This window comes from Dasypus novemcinctus, chromosome 9, assembly GCF_030445035.2.
Source record: "Dasypus novemcinctus isolate mDasNov1 chromosome 9, mDasNov1.1.hap2, whole genome shotgun sequence".
Classification (NCBI taxonomy): Eukaryota; Metazoa; Chordata; class Mammalia; order Cingulata; family Dasypodidae; genus Dasypus; species Dasypus novemcinctus.
In genome coordinates, this window is record NC_080681.1 from 22987865 (window position 1) to 23007243 (window position 19379).

At 39.0% G+C, this 19379-nt stretch overlaps 1 protein-coding gene across 2 annotated transcripts in view; it reads left to right on the forward strand.

Moving 5' to 3' along the window:
* OLFM3 (olfactomedin 3) overlaps nucleotides 1–19379 on the forward strand; it is a 237215-nt gene that overhangs the window by 167379 nt on the left and 50457 nt on the right. The window contains exon 1 of one of the 2 annotated variants that reach the window (XM_023582569.3): nucleotides 3762–4041. The exons of the other annotated variant lie outside the window; for it this stretch is intronic. Within the exon in view, the coding sequence (XP_023438337.1) occupies nucleotides 3913–4041 (129 nt within the window). The 5' untranslated portion in view covers nucleotides 3762–3912. Of the gene's footprint in view, nucleotides 1–3761; nucleotides 4042–19379 lie in introns of those variants that run through there. 2 annotated transcript variants of the gene reach the window in all.

A 19379-nucleotide genomic window follows, 5' to 3' on the forward strand; every position in this document is an offset into this window, starting at 1 on the left:
GATATTTCTTCTTTGTTTTCAAACATTATGCAATAGAAAGTTGGAAAGTTTTAAATTACAAAATAAGTGCATTTAGACTATTATTTATTCCATCTTAAATTTTCTATTGTTTGGTGAGTAATCTCAGCTTCTTTCCTTATTTCACCTGAAGTCAAACATTTTTGGTCACAATTACTCATTAACTGGTTATTTTGATCATATCTTATGCATTTTAATGTATTTGACTCTGTCCTATCTGCCCAGGCTATATTCTTCAGACACCCACACACAGCTATATATTGGGCAAATATATTGGGTAGTATAAAGTATTTATTGGGCAGAAGAACTGAGTTAAAACTTTGTACTACCAAATCAAGAAAAAAATAAAAATTCAGTGCTAATATTATATAAGATTGCCGATAAGTCTTTCTCTATCAATGTTTATTGATGCATTAATTATTTATTATATAGGCTATCAAGAAATGCACTCTGGGTGATAAAAAGACAAACTCCCGTAAAAAAAATTAATGAATAAATATATTTCACATATCTTTCAACATTCCATGAGCAATAATGCAATGTTGTGTTGTAGATTTTATAGCTATTGATCCACATTGAGATTCTAAAAAGAAAATAAGTAGGTCACATTTTCTGAGGGTTAATTAGATTCAATAATATTTTCACTCTTTACTAGGGATTGAAGTTGTTTGTTTTTTTAAAGATGGGTGTATAGGTAATTATAGATATTATTTTGAACTAAAATGTAAATAAAATCTTTGATAGTTTTAAGCCTGAGAGTTGCCAAATTAACCATTTTTGTCATCTTCATTGGACACAATATTTTTCACTGGGACGCTAAGGTTATGTGGCCTAGTGAAATGAACTCTTTTCTGAAATCCAGATGTGGACACATTACAAACTAGTGGCTCTCTTTACTATGGGCAGCTCACATCCAATCTGTAAAAATGAATTCTATCATCTCCCTAAATTCTTATTTCTGCCTGTATTTCTTATGGTGATGAATGGCACTCATCTTCCAAACCCAAAAACTAGAAGTTCCCCCAAGTAACTGCCTCTCCCACACTTCTCACATCTACTCAATCACGAAGCACTGCCAATTCTATCTCAAAGAGTTATGGAATCCATCCTTTTAAACCCCCTTGACACTTCTTATTCTAGGGTTGCATGATCTCTTTCCTAAGGTATGAGAAGTTACCAATAAGACCTTCTTGACTCCCTACAACAACCACCTGACTGCCCTGCATCATTAAAATGCCAAAGTAATTCAGATCATTGAAACCAATGATATTGCTACTTTGATTAAAATCTTTGAATTACATGCATGGTAAAATCCAAACACCTTTGAGTGGCCCTAAAGCCCTCAGAACTGGCCACTGCCATTATCTCCAGCTTCACCTCTTGCCACTTTGTCCATGCTCCCGCACACTGTGTTTGTAGAATTTCTGCAGCCACTGTGTTTCTTGTCATGAACACAGGCTGCTACTTCTGCATAGACTAATCACCTCCCCATCTGCAGACTGAAACTCAATTTTAAAAATGAAATTATAATGATAATCACTTCACTAGATTATAGAACACTGCAAACTATTTAGCTCTAAAATTTGTAGTTATTTTTATTTCCCACAACTAATAATCACCATAATTTGTGCTTTTTTACTATAACATGTGCCATTTTAATTTGTTCTAAAAAGAACACATTTTAGCTGTTATGCTGCTCATAAACATCATTGAATCATAAACTTTCACTATTGCTCTCTTTCAGTTTTTTAGTATAGTTACTTGCATCTCTGGGAAATTGTAAGCATTCCATTTAAATAAATATATATATATTTATAAAATATATATATTTATAAAATATATATATATTTATAAAATATAAATTATATATTTCCTTTCTTTTTAATTTGCAAATGACAGTACTGTTTTTCCCTGACAGTCAAACTATATTCCTTTAAAGATGCTATTGTTTTGTTGAATGATATTTCATTAATAAGTATAATTACCATCTGCCACATTGCATCGTAAATTATCCAGTAATTGTATGTATATTAGCTTTCAATTTAAGAAAGTAAACTCATAAAAAGACACCACATCCTTTAAATATGGTAGAGTTCCAGGTGTATTGTACAAAGATTTAGATTTGTAAATCGACTTTGATTTTTGTCATTACCACACTGTAATAATAATTTAAAATTTCACAGTCCTTCCCACGAATGGTCCGTGTTACTTACTCCTCAGCTTAATGTGTAGAAGATTGGGCCTTCATAGTAACTGGATTCTCATATGGTATGATTTTTGAAAGTCAAAAAGAAGTAATATTGGTTTCAAGGGTCCTGTGGTTAAAAAATAGAGGGGATTGAAATTTTTTAGATATATTTCCAAGTATATCTAAAAAAGTGAGCCTGATTTCCAAGCTAATAGATGCAAGGAAGATTTAAGGAGACTCAGTATCCACCTCAGTTTAAACCTATTGTCGGAAAAAGGTAACATACCTCTCTATAAATTGTATCTCTTTCAGTTTTATTAAAGAATTTCCTTTATTTCTCCTGTCAGAACTGCTAAAGAAAAATATATATCTTGACCTGGAAATTCAGGATACAAATAATTTCACAATTCTCCTAAGGAACCAAAACACTATTCTTCCTTTTTGTAACATATTCCTTTTCATTTAATTTGCACTCATCCATATTCCCCTTCATGTCATCTCTTTATATTTTTATTTATAATAAATAAATTGTACAAGATAATGGCCTCTGACTTATTTTATCTGGGACCTGAGTTTTAGATTTGGGCAATTTGTAAAAAGAATATAACAAAATTACTCATAAGCCCCAGATTCAATATACCACTTTTTAACTGAACTCTAACAAAGAGATCATCAAATTTTAGAGCTGGAATGGGTTTGAAGAACATGGAATCCAACCCTAATACATTGTAGAAAAAACTGAAACCAAGGAATATCAAGTCATTGTCCAGTTACACAGCTGACTAAAGGATAACAAGGATTAGGCTTCAGAAATCCTAAGCCCAAATCCTGTGCCCTTTTAATAAAAAACGTGTTCTTCTCAAAACATAGACTTCCAATATCAGTCTGTTGTTCCACTCGAGGTGAAAATAGAGCTAACTGAATTTTCCATGTGACTGAAGACCTATGAAGCATTCATTTTCAAGAGCAAAACTGAGAACATGTGAAATTTCTGGAACAGACATTTTTCTCCAGGACTGCCTTTCTGTCTTTTCACAAGTCAGCTGCCAAGGCTATTGTTTTCCACAGGCAGTAGCTACTCATCTTTCACTATTTCTTTTTCAAGACAATGGCACTAATTTTAGGTGGCTGTTTTTTTAAAAACTAATTTCTCACTCTCAATCTCTGATCCTCTTGGAAGTTATTTGCAGGCTTTGTTTTCCTGCTCTGCCTAAGAGCACTCACTCTGCTCATGCCCAAAGAAATCTGTAGATATTAAGTTTGGTGTTTGAAATGTGCACTTTGGCAGACTTCCATTTAAAGGTGTATTTTTTATGAAGGATAAAGAGCAGCTCATTATACTTGCACAACCCCCAGAGGAAACGCACTCTATTGATGGTAACTGACTAAAGTGGAGCTGGAAAATCTCACTCTTCCCCTTCCTCCAACCTCTGTTCTAATATTAATCAGCCAAGTCATAGCAACATTTTGCTTGTTTGTTTGCTTTGCGATCCAGCAAGGTATCCAGTAAGGAAGGGAAAGGAGAGAGAGGGTACTTCCCATAAAGTTAGGGGAAGGAGGTTCTGGGAGGTTTCTCTGTGATTAGAGCCGGGAAAGTTGATTTCCTTTCATGCTGTAGACGTGGAGTGCTGCAGTCCCGCCTCTCGCTGCCAGCCCAGCACCAGGATCCTAATCAGTCACTATGAAAACTCATTAGCTCCACAGCAATGAGTCCTCCACTGCTGAAGCTTGGCGCTGTGCTCAGTACCATGGCAATGATCTCAAACTGGATGTCCCAAACTCTCCCATCCTTGGTAGGACTGAACATCACGAGGCTGTCGTCGCCAGATACCTTAGTAAGTCACGCGGATGGGTTTGGCTATCTTGGGAAGGAAGTCTATTAAATTCGTGGGATTTAGTTTCTAAAGTGCAAAGGCTGAGATTCTGCTTTCTTGTTTCAAGGTCTGCTTCAAAGCCTCAGTATTTAGGTGGCAACGTTAGTATTGAATATTTCTTTATGGACATTTTAAATGTATATGAAAAATATATGGATTACCTGAGTAATTAGCTGTGAATGGGAACACTAGACTGTTAATTTCTTAAGAATGAAAAGTTTTAAATTAATCATATTGATTTAAGGTTTACAAGGATTTTTAAAGAAACGTGTTTTGGTTCTTATTGCTTTACTTCTTTTAATATCTGTAAAGCCCTGATAATCTTTCTACAGGGTATGCTGCAAACTATATTCTTCCTTGGAATGCAATGTCTGTGACTGTTTGCAATGAATTAAGTTAGGGAAACCAATATCTTTAAATATAAATGAATAAACGCCCAGCAATTTAAAGCCCTACTAAAAAAATCTTTAAGAAAGCTAAGGAACATGAATGATAGCAAACTCACTCAATAAAAGCAACTTCCTGCATTATTTATTTTTTATAAATACTTCTTCTATCATAAGGCTATCTTTCGTAGTCGTCACCTAAAATTAATGGAAAAGTGATTTTTAACCCTCCCACATTCTAATAAAAAGTATTTTCTGATAGTTTGAAATAAGATTTAGTTAGAAACACTCCAAAATCTTTCAAAGAAAAAGAAAAAAAGTCTTGAATTTTTCAATAGTATCTTACAAATTCAAATAGAAGGAATATACTGGAAAAACAATTTCCCTGCTAGAAATTAAAGGTATGGGAGCTATTGGGATTTGGACCATTTTTGCTTTACTAGATTATACCAGTAGATCAGAAAACATTAACTAAAAGTAGCCCCCATTTTCTAGATTTGTTTACAGTTACTAATGATAATCTACCAACTGAGCATAATGGGGCCAAACTAATAGCATAATTTGCCTGATTCAGCCAGCGGGTCAGACATTGGAAGACACAGTTTGACCTGTTTTAATGCATTCACTTCCCTTTAGTTACTTATGGTACCCCAGAGCCTCTGTTATGGAAGGCTCCCTATCTGCATGATTTAGCATGGCAGGAGGGATATGAAAGAGATTTTTAATGATAAAGACATCATGATATGTCATCAATAAACAATTACAAAACAAAGAAATTTACATCATTTAATAAAATAGTTCCTTTAATGCCCAATTCCTGATTGCAAAACAAGAAACTTAGTTACTGAATTAACTCTTCAGGAAAATGAATCTAAAGTATGAAATTTGTGCAATGCATTATATTTCAAACTTGACACCTTGGTTCTGAGATAGAGACATTTGGTTATTTTCCGTTGTTGCTGACTGAGAAGAATCAAATTTTCAAATTTATTCATGATTACTACTATTCTTTTAGGACTTCTATTTATCTTGTAAATCATTTTTTTTCTTTGCTTTCTGGTATTTACTAGAATAGACAAACCAGTTTCCAAAACATTTTCTTTTGTATGCTTTATAAAAGTGGCATGCTTTATAACAGAGCAATGTCTATGACATTTCCCCACCTTAATTATTCAAGATAATTGTTCATGCCTTAGGATTCCCATGGTGAAGAATGAATGAGTCTGTATTTCCTGGAGTAAGGTTATAAAATATTAATTTGGGAAGGATCTAAGAAACCATCGTGGCCAGTTATTTTCTAACTACTTTTAATAACAGAGACTTCTTTTTCTTTTTCTTTTTCTTTTTTTTTTTCCCTAATTAAATTTTGACATACTATGTGCTGAATAAATATTTGCTGAATGGATGGCGAAGTGGAAGTCAGTTTGTAAAACAGGCCATGGTTCAAATAATAAATGTGTGAGGGGAGGGGTAGGAGGTAGGAAGAGGGGGTTGTTTACTGAGCTGCCACCATCTGCTCCTTCCGCACATAATCAACAATCAACCTCTTGTCCCAGTCAAGACATCTCCGCATAAATCTTAGACCTCTCCACATATTTCCGACCTAATTCAATTTTCTCATTCTGCAACTGGGGAGCAATGTGTGAGTGTGTAAGTAACCAGTTGGATTTCCCCCAGTGAGTTAAAGTCAGAGCCAGGGGTCGAGTCAAGTCATCAGACCTGTAGTCCGTGCTCCTGGTCCCCGATGCCACACTAGGTGCTCTGCTCTGCTCAGGTGTTCCTCATGACCCCGGACTCTGCTTTTCTCTCTTTCTCCTACATACCATCGCCTCATACCTTTAGGACCTTCCCTTATCTCCCAGGCCTCACAGAGTCAGAGAAAAATCTATAAACTCAAATATGTCACATCAAATCCCATTTATACAAAAGACAGCATCCCTTCTGATGATTTCCCGTCCTGTGGCAGAGCAGTGTAGGACGCTTTCTGGCAGGAGAGTCTTCCCGCTGTCTCTCAAGTAATTCCCCTGGACATCTATCTGCTGTTTCCCCATAGGGCTGGTCAGCCTCTTCCCTTAGGTGGAAGAATTAATGGTTCTCTGACCCAACAGATCTGGCTAGAAAGTGGTTGTAAAGTGGTAGGAAAGCCCTTCTCCTCACCTTCTCCTCTGTTCTCACTTTAGGCAGTATGAATGGGATGCATTTGCAACTGTGTGTACACCATTAAAAAAAAAAAAGTAGGTCTTGGGAAGCAGACTTGGCCCAGTGGTTAGGGCATCCGCCTACCACATTGGAGGTCCGCGGTTCAAACCCCGGGCCTCCTTGACCTGTGTGGAGCTGGCCCATTCGCAGTGCTGATGCGCGCAAGGAGTGCCCTGCCACGCACATAGGGGAGCCCCATGCTCAAGGAGTGTGCCCCATAAGGAGAGTCGCCCAGCAGGAAAGAAAGTGCCTAAGAATGGCACCGCACACACAGAGCGCTGACGCAACAACAACAACAAAAAACACAGATTCCCAGTACCGCTGATAAGGATAGAAGAGGTCTCATAAGAACACACAGAGAATGGACACAGCGAGGAGACAAGGGGGGGTGGGGGGTGGGGAAGGAGAGAATTTTTTTTTAAAAAGTAGTTCTTAGTTATTTTATGAATTTTTGTGGGATATGCAGATGGCATAATTTCAGATTGCACTAATGTGAACAGAGTCTTTTTTGGAATGGTAGTTTTAAATTACCTGGGGGAAAAAAATAGAAAGAAAGAAAATGGCAATTAAACCTGTCTCTGGAGGATGCCTCTGAAAATAGGTGTTGTACATTTGATTTTCTTTAAAGCCGAAAGAAGTTTTAAAATTTCTACATGTTTATCAGTGAATAGTTAAATACAGCTTCTTAATTGGAGACTAGGCTCCCTCCTGTTTTTCTAAGAAACTTGAGACACTCCTTTACGTTCTCCTTTGGACTTGATTTCTTTCTCGCTCCTCCCACCCCCAACCCCCTGCTTCTAATCTATCTCCTGGGCCCATCAGCCCTTGGAGGAGCCAGGGTACAAGAGGAGACTCAGCTCTCAGAAGGCTCAGACTTCCTCAGGCACTTCTTTCTGAAGCAGAGTAACTTCCACCTGAGGCTGAGCGTCTGAGAAAGCCTCTGCGCTGTGCACTCCACATCAGGAATAACTTGGAAAAGAGCGATTTAAAAAGCAGAGGACATTCAGCAGACACCAGCTGTTCTCTACCGCCGTGGTAGGACGAAGACTTGAAGGAAGCTGTGGGCATAAGCTATTAGCTTGCTGCATTTACAAAAGCCTAACTGAGCTCTCTTCATATTTAACTACCTCGATGAGTTAGTCAACTTTAAGTTCTATAAAATGAGTGGAATTCTTTGAAATGCGTTCTCGATATCCTCCAAGTTTCCTATCTTCAACTAACTACCTTGTTTCTAGTACTGAATGAATATATATGACTTCACTGCACATAAGATGATTTTCCTTCCCCAAATCCTTTAGGCAATGTCCATTTTTTGGTAGGACAGCTAAACAAATTAAGGAATGAGAGACAGGTGAGAAAGTAGAATGGCAAATCTCCATGAGTACAGAGAATATGATCATTACCTCTTTGATAGAATTATCACATGGATCAAGACTAGCTTTACTCTTCTTTTAGTGCCTAAAGCAGAACTAGGGCAAAAAGGGTTGGGGGGGGCGGGGCAGGATTACAAAGAAAGAAGTTCACATCAAGCCCTGAAGCTTTCCACCAATGGAAGGGATTTACCTGGAAAATAAAATCTCTACCAGGCAAAGGCTTTAAATGGAAATGCAAGGAAAATACATTGAGTAGAAAGAAATAGAGCCTGATAGGACTTCTAAGCGTTCCCAAAGCCCTAAGTCTGTGCAATTGCCAAAAAATATGGGCAAAGGCAACCAACCTAAATTGGATGGTGTATTTGTTTTTTTGTGTGTTTGCTTACTGTTTATTCTTAGAGCCCTGAGGTTTTCTTGAGTAAGGAACATGCTTTTATTTCAGTTCCAAGTAGTCTTATAAGAAATAGGAAGGAAACTTCTATGCAATGACATCTTTATTAACACATCCTCCAGAACATAGCTTCTTTTAGCGTGGTCTGTCAAAATCTCTCTAATTCCTGTCCTCACATTTCTCCTCTCTCCACAACTAAACCCTTTAGTATGCTAAACCACATTTTGCTTTTTGAGACCAAACCTCTTCTCAGACAGAAAATTTACAAGGGGTTTTCATCACTAAGGTGATCTCCACTCTAAGTCAAATAGGTTTTAATAAATGAATTTCTTTCTGCTTTATTTCCCCCAGTTTCAGTAGTTAGACCCCTTATTCCTTTTTGTCTGTCTATACTTTTATATAGTGCCCAGAGACTCAGCCTCAAACATAAGATCTAGCAATATCCAAGCAGTTGATTTTGTTCTAGTCACAAGATAAGAGCTTTGCTCCTTTGCCTGCTCTTCCATCTGGGCTCTGATAAATGACTGCCATCATGCCTGACCCAGGAATATCCTGCTGCCTCTTGCAGAGACTTTATTGCTAATTGCTCTTGTCTCTGTACTGTTTGGCTTGTGTTCTTCACCTGTCTGAGTGCATTAGCTTCCCACAACTGCTGAGGAGTCTGTCTCCTCGAAGCACAAGTTGTGTGGCTATTGGTACATGGACACAGATGACCAATCTACATTCATCAGCAGAGGATGAATGTGAAGAGCTCTGAGTTGAAAGTTGGAGAAAACTGGTATAAGTTCCAGACTTGACAATTAATTTTTTGGAAAAAATATTCTATGGATTTGAGTTTTTCATGAAAAAAATAAGATAATAATACCTATTTCTAAGGGTAATTGGTTCAAAGGAAGTGAAAATAATATGAGAAAGGCTTTTATAAAGAGAAAACCCATAGGAATGCAAGACATTTGTATTTATTTTTACTTTTACCCTTCAGAAACCAAGATCCTTCTTTTCTGGTACAAAACTCCTGAAGTTTCAGGAGAACTCTCACATGGTAGCTTTGTGTTTATAAAGCATAGTTTTGTAGTTAAATATAAGCAAAGTATCCCGACTTGAAATCTAACTGTTAAAATTACCATTTTAATTCTCCTATTTAGAACATTCTTAAATATTTCATGAGTTTCATAATATTAAAAATTGCTAAATAGTTCATTTAGTTCTTCTAATTAACACAAAAGGTTCAAAGAGAATTGCATCAGTAATCACTGTGATTAGCAATGCTTTGGGTAGTAATAAACTGTATGCACCCTCCAGGTCCAACAAGCACCCGTCTTTACCATGGTTCAAAAAATGCTATCAGATTTATTATGAAAATGTATGAAAGGGGATTTCAAATAAGTGGTGGTACAGTGTGGTGGTTAAACTTGCAGACTCTGAAATCAGACTGGAGAACTACAAATCCCAGTAATCTCTGCTGATTATTCCCTGCATGACTTTGAACAAGTTCCTTACCCTCTCTAAGTCTCAGTTTCCTCATCTGTAAAGTGAATGGAGAAGCAGAGCTTAGTCCACAGGGTTGTTGTGATGATCAGAGGAAATAATGCACATGAGCTACCAAGGAATGGATAGAATGCCATAAAGGTCTGCTGTTAACTATCACATGCCTTTTATTAACACCTGAATACTTGCTCCTAAGAGCTTAAATTAGAACAGGTCTCTTCTTGTAACCATCCAAAAACTGTTTAAATGTGTCTTGAGGTCTTACTTGGTTTTATTTTGATTCTCTTTTCAGTGTCAGCACTGGTGCCCAAAAGGGAGTACAAAGACACTCCTAAGGCTCCTTTATTAATCACTGGCCCTGATGCAGAGGTCTCCATCAAAATCCACAGGATTCTTGGGCACTCTTCTTTTATATTAGTTTTTTTTTTTTTTTCCATTCAAGTTACCTTTCTTCTTGCCAAAGAGGTGATTTTTATAGTTAAGATCATTCAAACTAACTCTGTACTAGAGAAGGTCATGGCTCTCCTCAATGATTCTTGCAAGCAGACAATTGGAAGTACAAACAAGGCCAGAGTCTTTACTTTTATTAAGCTGACACTTCAGGGAGAATGCTAAATGAACAGCAAACCCTGCTCACCTTTCTCAATTCCCTCATTCCAGAGAGGAACTGACATCTTGCCCTGTCATGACAAGCTCCTCACTAGTTAGCCAAATACTTGGCAAGTGAACATCAATATTAATGCTGCCAGGTTTAATAATCACTGTTTGCACTGCTGTTAAAGATATTTTAATATTATAATTGGGTGGCCCCTGCACCTTTATCCAAAAGCACAATTTATTCTAGTGACAAGCGTTAGTTTTCTGACCTATTTCAGATTTGTGTCCAATCTTATGAAAAGCCTAGCTGAAACTACAGGAACTATGTCAAGATACTCTCACTCATAAACTTTTAGTTATTTCAATGAAACTATTTTGCTAAGCTGTTTCTATCTCTACTTTTTTTATAATATCTCCATTCTTTTTCTTTAATACAGAGAGGATGACTCAATAATTTTTAAGATAATCTCTGACTCTAGTAATGTATTATCCTGAGTAATTCTGATCATGTATAATTTCTATTCTAATTGGATATTTAGGCATAAATGCTACAGAAAAGAGGTGAAGAGAATGTAAAGGAGATGAATGTTAATGAATCCACCCCCCCAAAAAAGGCTGCATAAGAGACTTTTATGAACTATATTATAAAAAAGTCAGAAAAGAGGAGACTAAAAAGATAGGTCTGGCACCATTTGCTTTTCATTATAGATCGATGACAATGGCTATGATATCTTTCCTGTTTTCTTGAGTCTCTAATTTATAGCTTTCCCAATATTTGTTCATGGTTATTGTTGGAATGCCTGTCAGCATCTTGTAGTAATCATCGCTAAAGCCCATAAAAAAGAAAATCTCCTGCATGTTGGCTTGTGGTATGTGATGAGCAGGAAATGGGACAGAATACACAAAAGGTTATTTGTTCTGCCGCGAATTCCCTGGGATCTCAAAACCGACAATGGACCAGCCTATCGCAGTGCCGCCTAGAGCGATTCTCTCCCGATCTCCCAATCCTTGCCTTAGTTTTGCCAACACCAGACACCCCAACGGGTCTCCTATGGCAAGATGGTCCTCTTCTCTTTCTACACACGTCAAAAAGTAAACTCCCAAAAATCTGCCCATTTACAAGGGCTTGGATCACATTAGCCACTGACTTAGTACTTCTCTCCATACAAACGTACGGCGTCCCGCCACACACCATTGTTTGGCCCTTTGATGCAAAAGAAGTTACTTCCCTTATCATGAATAATGCTCAAATGCAGAGCCTGATAGAGTTCTTTCATGGCTCCTTCGACAACCACTATCCTCATCATCCACTGCTGCAAGGTGTATCTCAATTAGCATTTTTCAACCCGTTCCGTCCGCTGCCCGCAAGAAAGCCAATCCCCTTTGCCATCACTGCTTTCACTGATGCCTCAAAAAGGGGCTTCGCTGCTGTCATATATGTGCCAGGAAAGCTTGAGCCACGACAGTTGATGTTTGCCAATCACCTTTCTGTTCAAGTAGGTGAACTCTTAGCTGTCGCTGCAGTCCTCAAGCTTTACCCAGACCAGCCTCTCAACATCCTTACAGACAGCTTGTACACCTTACAGGTATGTCGCAGCCTCCCACTTTCTACCCAGCGACTCATCTATAGACCAAGCACTCGCCTTTGTACAGCGACTGCTTGAAGAAAGGCAACAACCCTGGTTCATCGCTCATATCAGAAGTCACTCTGGCCTGCCAGGACCACTGACTCAAGGAAATGCCCTTGCTGACGCCTTAGCGTCCGGCCACCATGTATACCCAGCTGCCATTTGAGAAGATTCCATTGACAAAACAAGACTAGGAGACTTCGTCAACCAAGCCAAACTTTTACACTCTCAATTCCACTTCTCTGCGCGATCTATCCAGAGGCTCTTTCCAGACCTCCCCATCGAAACATGCAAACATCTTGTGCGTTCCTGCCGAACATGCGCACCTTTGCTACCCCTTGGACCCTTGCAGCCCCGCAGAGCTAATCCCCGCGGCCTGCGGCCTAACTCCCGCTGGCAGCTAGACGTCACCCATGTTAGTGCTTTTGGGCGCCTTAAATATCTTCATGTTGCAGTTGATACCTTCTCGCACCTATGCTATGCCGTGCCCCTCACAGGAGAGAGTGCCAAACATTGCATCAAAGCGCTTCGGCAAGCCACTCTATTCATGGGAATTCCCTGGGATCTCAAAACCGACAATGGACCAGCCTATCGCAGTGCCACCTTTGCCAGCTTTGTGCAGATGTACCACATCACACATCATTTCGGCATCCCCTACAACCCTCAAGGGCAAGGAATTATTGAGCGTACTCACCAGCAGCTCAAGCTACTCATTCAAAAAGAAAAAGCTTCCTCTCCCCACAAGGCCCCTGCCGACGTCATTACTGCCTGCCTTATCCATCACAATCCCCTGACCTTCAATGACAAAGGACTCTCCCCAACCCATAAACATTGGGGACCCATGTGGCAACCTTCGCAAGTTCCCCTTGTTCATTGGAAAGACCCCGCCACAAACCTTTGGCAAGATCCAGCTCCCTTGCTAGCACAGGGGAGAGGTTTTGCTTGTGTCTTCCCAGACTCCGAGCCACAACCGCTCTGGGTTCCTGGGCGCTACATCCGGCCTGCCACCGACCCCAAAGTTCCACCGAATGATGAACACACTATGCCCTCCGTAAGAGACAACATTGACTGCAGAGGCCCAGATGTCGCCCCATTCGCTCAAATCCAGCACCAACCAGCCCCTCCCTGAAATGTTTATATTAGATAAGTGCTCTCTCCGAGTTTCCTTCTGCTGATTGTCCCTCCCCTATGAGGGCTCTCTTCTCCTTTCTTTGTCTTTACAGATTCCCCAAAAGGACTCACCTCTGCACAGTCTACAAGAAGAGCCTTATTGCCGCCTCTACAACCTGCTGCTGACAAGTGCCTAACCTCCACCGAAACGTGCCTTACAACTTATCAGAGAAGAACTCTCAGTGCAGATGCTCTTCCCACTCCCCTCGCACCCTCACCCACTTTTATACTTCTTTTTTATAGTCTTCATTTTTTTAACAATCTTTTCAGCTGTCTGTCTCGCGGCTACAGCCCCAGCAGATTGGAACCTCCACCAACGCTTTCTCCTTGCTGTCGCCTTTCTACTTCTAATTGGCGTTTTCACCTCCCGCGTCGCCCTCCTCCCATGACCACCATGCGCCCCCAAGTAAATTCACTCGAGCCTACCTCTCCAACACCACCGTCCGTGAGAACCACACCAGCTCCTTCTCGCCGCGAACGACGTCGACAATGCTTCCTTGCCCGCCGCTTAAGCCGTCTTTCCCTTGAAGATGATGACCCCATCGAGCGCCAAGTTCTCCAGCTCCTCCGACAGGCCCGCTCTGTTCACACCCCCGCCTCCTGTTCCCCTACCCTTCTCTACCTCATCCATCTCCTCATTCTCATGTTGTCTCTAGCCTCCTCTGCCCAAAGCTCCTCATCCCATCAGCCATTCAACTGGACCTTGCAGACATTCCCGGAAAAACGCATTCTCGCTTATAATGTTACTAGTGTCGCTCCCTCCTTTCTCACACACGTCTGCCCTCTTGCTGGAATTTCCTTCCGTCCCGAATGCCAAGTAAGCAACATCAGAAAAGCGAAAGTAGGCCACCACTCCTCCTCATCCTGTCGAGGCGGGAATACAGCATGCCTGCTTTCTCGAAACAACCGTCTCCTTGGCCCTCAATTCAACCCTGTGTCTGGTTTTTACATCTGTCCTGCTAGTGCTCGAGGTTGTCATGACCCATCACACTTCTACTGCCCCTCTTGGGGATGTGTGACCATGGCCCATGGATGGTCCGGCGCCCCCAACAGAGACCCGTATCTCTCTCTCCAAGTAGCCAACAATTCCCGTTGGGACTTCATTTGGCTGACAGTAAAAAACCCAAACGACGATACATGGCTGGCCGCTCGCCCCTATGGACTCCGGTTGTATATGAGCAACTATGATCGTGGCGCTTTGTTTGAAATCCAAAAGCGTGTTGTCTCCACCCCACCCTCTGCTATTGGTCCCAACCACATCCTTAACCCTCCTCCCTCACCCACTGTTCACCTTCTTCCGTCCTCATCTACCCCCCTCAAAATCTCTTCCACCTCGGCCGCCGTCGTCCCTTCTACTGTTGTGGAATTTAAGAGAAGTTCAATTATTTGAGAATAGAGAGGCCAGGACTCAGGAATGATTTTGAGAAGGAAAAATGGTTTATTGACGGCCGGCCGGACTCGGGAGCTTTCTGTTTGAATCCCGAGCCCCGAACAAGATTTTCAAACGTCTTTTATACAGAGAGGAAAGGCCAAATGGTCCCTTTGTTTCAGTTCTCAATAGGCTTCAATTAGCATATATCTCTTTCACATCTTAGGTAAGCTTTTAGCAAGGACTCCAGACATTTTAGATAAGCCTTGGTTTTTGCATTTCCCCTAAATACTTAAAGTTTATAGCCCTTGCTTTGTTAAACATTTCCTGGGACTGGAGCCTGCTGGTCCCTAAGAGCAGGACTGCAGCCTCTTACCGTTTCACACCCACAAGTCAAACAACTTAGTTATCTCTGAAGAGACAAAGAGCCTTCCACCCATAGCCCACATCATTCCCCCCCTTTGTCAAAGTTTACTTGCTAAGCTTTGGCATAATTATTGTTGTAGCTATGAGGTGGATGGCTGTTTGTTGTCTTGACTGATTATTTATCAGTCTTTAGTACAGCATCCAGGACCGTTTTTAGAAGTTTAGAACTTTTCATTCTGGACAGCAGAATCTTGGGCAGGGGCCTCCCGCAGTTATTCTGCTGCCACTGGCACTCACGTGGATTTCCAGTCAGGTTCCAGATCCATCTATTACTTTTATTTTACTCTTAAAGAGTTTACACCTTTAATTTAAAAGGGGTGCTGAAGGGAGACGATCTCTTTTCTGTAACTGCTTCCTGCTGGCCATGGGCTGTAGTCATTGCCTAATAAGGTGTAAAACTCTTTAATTTATTCTAACTAGAGGAAGATGGATCTGGCATTCTGTACGAAGTTGGATGAAGTTTTCATATGGTTAATAAGATGTTCACTCTGAAAGAAACAAACTTAATTAAAATTTTGGAATACCTGTTTTTAAAAGAGGACACATTGGATTACAGAGGTAGACAAGGTTAGGTGCCTATAAAGATGGCATTCCTTAAAAGCTGGTGGGAACAGCATATATATTCTTTTTTAAGTTATCCATCTTTAGAGAGAAATTGCAACAGACACTTAGCTTTGTCTGAAGACACATTCCAAGCTGTTCAATGATTGACACTCATTCGCTCTGTCAGATGCTCCTGGTGAACTGGCACTCCTTGGGCAACTGGCTTCACTCAGGATTAGAACACTAATTTGGAAATACTCTTAGTTTTCACCTGTGGGAGTGATCAGAACTACAGAATAAAGATTTTTACACCTTGGTTTTCATTGTACAATTTCTAGCAATTTTGACTTGTTCAATAGGTGACTCACCATCAGCAAGCAAGCCTCACTTTTGCTAACTTGAGACTGGCTGAGACTGCCACCTTATTCTATAGACATGTTATTAACTGTTTAGAAAATGATTTTACCAGGAATTTAACATGTCTAATATCCTTCTGCACTTGATCCAAAATAGAAAAGATAACATTACAATTATTAGGCATATATTTAGTACAGGATAAAAGTACAGCACTTAATATTAACTAATGTATTACTTAATGCATAAGGATTCAGAGTTGCCATTATTAGTTTTGAGTTTCAGGTTTGTAATACTTTACATGTTATCTCTCCATGAGAGCAGGCCATAATGCCAATTGTGTTTAAGTTTTACTTACAGTCTCCTGGTATCATGGCTCCACTTAGCATGTTCTTCAACGCAGTGAGCAAGTTGCAGCATCCTTCCAGTATTCCAGAGATTTTCCAGTATTCTACTAGCCTGGTGCATAGTGCTCTCTGGCACCATGGAACAGTGCCAGTCTGGAGGCGATATCCATTGTGCACTTGGCTGTACCGAGTCATTATTGGCTGCAGGAGCTTGAAACTGCAATATAGTTTCCATCAACTTCAGGAGCAGAACCAGAGACTGATATAGCACATATTTTCAATTGAGGGGTCAGTGACCAGCCCAGCCAACAACTCACATGGAGAGGCCACCTGTAATGTATACAAGGCCTGGTTCGAATGCACAAGAGTTTGACAATGTTAAAGTCTATTCCTTGTTTTATATATATTTTAAACAACTTAACGCAATACATATATCAAATGACCATCTACTTACACAATTTTACTATGAAGATAACAGTAGGTACTTCACTTTAGTAATAGAGGAAAAATATTATTTTTCATTGTTAGAATGAAAACAGAATATTTCCAATAGAATCAAGACAACCTTTTATTACCATTTACTTAAATGTGTATTTTGCAGTGGCCTTCAGACAGGTTTATTATCATGAAGTTATTTCTGCTACCAATACCAATCTAAGTTTCTTTAGTTAACAATAACTTCTACAACTAGAACTATTTAAACATTTTCAGTTTGGAAGATGTTTTACAAACTCTTTATAATTGACTATAACCACATTGACTAGCCACCTCATGTTTAAATAAACTTACTAAATTACAATTACCAATGAAAGAAATTTACTCTCTATCTAAGAGAGCATATCTACAATCTTTTCCCTTTAGCCTAATTTCACCAATGTGAACTTACAATTTTCACTTACAATTTTCATTACCGTAAAGATTTGTACATATGTTAATTTAGTTTATAAATTAACTATGGGAGATTACACTCAAGTTAAATAAAATTGAAACCATAATAGTTTATGCAAGGAATGTTCTCTTTTTCCCTTACAGGAAGCTAAAAACTTCTTTTCTTTAAGTTATGAAAATTATTAATTTAAAAGCATACTGACTACCAGGTTTTAAAACACATTACACAATTACTTAATTTTTTTAAAAAATCATAACCTAGGAAAGATCTCCATAGTTTTTATGGACTTTCCTTTACTTACTGAAATTTGTTAATAGAGCCACTAATTACCTTATTTTGTTGGAAAGAAATCTTCTGGAAGAAAATAAGGCTCACCAGATTGTGAAGAAGAAAATAATTTATTCTCAGTCTTGCAAGAAGGGGCGCAGAGCCAGATATGGCTGGTGCCCCGAACAAAGAAAAATGACACAATTTATACCCCTAAGCCTAGCATGCAAGCTCTTCCTCTGTTTTCCATAGATTGGATACTTCAGAAGTTACAGCTTATCTGAGATTTAACTTTCCCACGCAAAAGTTTGATTTAACTGCTTCTTCTATCACATTCCAACCATTTTAGTTTTTACCTGCTCCCCCCTTTTTCAAATAAGGAATAGAATTTAGTGCTGAAATGGCACCGACTTAGTTAGCTCCTTCTTGGGCATCCTTCCACTGCCCATAGGACTGGCCTAAACTGGTCTCCTCCACTGCTGTCCAACCCGGGAGTGGGAGACTGAGGCAGCAGGCCGCCGGGTTACATCAACATTTTTCTTCTGTGAAAATTAACCTAATCTTTGTTTTGTTTTTGTTTTTTTTCAATTTATGGCTGACAAAGGTTTAAACTGGGAAATTACCAGGCAAACTGATTCTTAATTCCCTAGCCTAGTAGATAGGTTTAATCTGCCACACCTAGTCTTGCCTTAAAAGCTCTTGCAAAGAGGAGGCCCTTTCCCAATTGTTTCCATAATCAGATTTCTATGACTTTTTCATCCTGCTTAGTTCAATTTGGGCTTTAAGAATATTTATAAATATAACTGCATATTTAATTTTTAACAATTTGAATAGACCTCTTTTAAGAATTTTTATTTGTTAATTTGATATTATCCTGATGTATGAAGACATACATTGAGCTTTTTTTTTTTAAATGGGCAGACACAAAGAGTTAGACACAAACACAACTCATTGATATTACTTGTAATTTGCATTATTTTATATACTGTTTAACTTAATTAATTAGGGGTCCAGAAATACATATTACTTATATAACTGCATATTTAACCTCAACAATTTGAGCAAATAGGCAGACATGAATAGTTTGACACAACAACATGACTTTAGTTACTTTAAACTTTTCAAAGACTTTTGAAACTCTTCTTAATTTGCACTATGACCATGCAGTTTACCACAAGAATTTTCTTTCTTACTTAATGGATTGTAATAACCAAAATGTTCTCAATGCCTTAGCACCATTTTGTTTTAGAACTTTATATTTTACCTTGAAATTAGCAGAATTTTGGATAAGCAACAAGATTAGTTTTATATATATTTACTGAGGCTATTTGAAGCCTCAGGGAGACAGACTGCTTTCTCTCATGAATTGCCACTCTTAGGAACACTGACCGTCAAGGCAGGAGACTTCTCCCCCTCCACCCCCCTTTTGGTTTTGGAGATAATAAAACTCCAGTGGTCATTTAACCTTATTCTATCAGGCAGCAATTTATTTAGTTTACACTTGAATTCATGAGAGAAAGGGTTACTAATACCAGAAGAGGAGACAGTGATGTCCCAGCTCTTCTCAATTATGAAATAACCGTAGGCAAAGGCAAAGGGTGAGGTTAGGCTTGAAGTAACCATAAACAAAGGAAAGGTTAGTGTAGAATTTACACTTAAATAATAGTTTCAGGCTAAATTCACCCAGCTATAATCTCAGTTATTGTCTTTCCACTGTTTTACAATATAAATGCATTTATAAATGATTTTAACTCTTAGTTACAGTTTTTATTAATTTTTTTAAAACCTATTAATTTTATAACACCTTTAAATACCTTTCATTCAACTTATAACATATTAAATGAACTTAACCATTACTTTAATTTTTCCTTT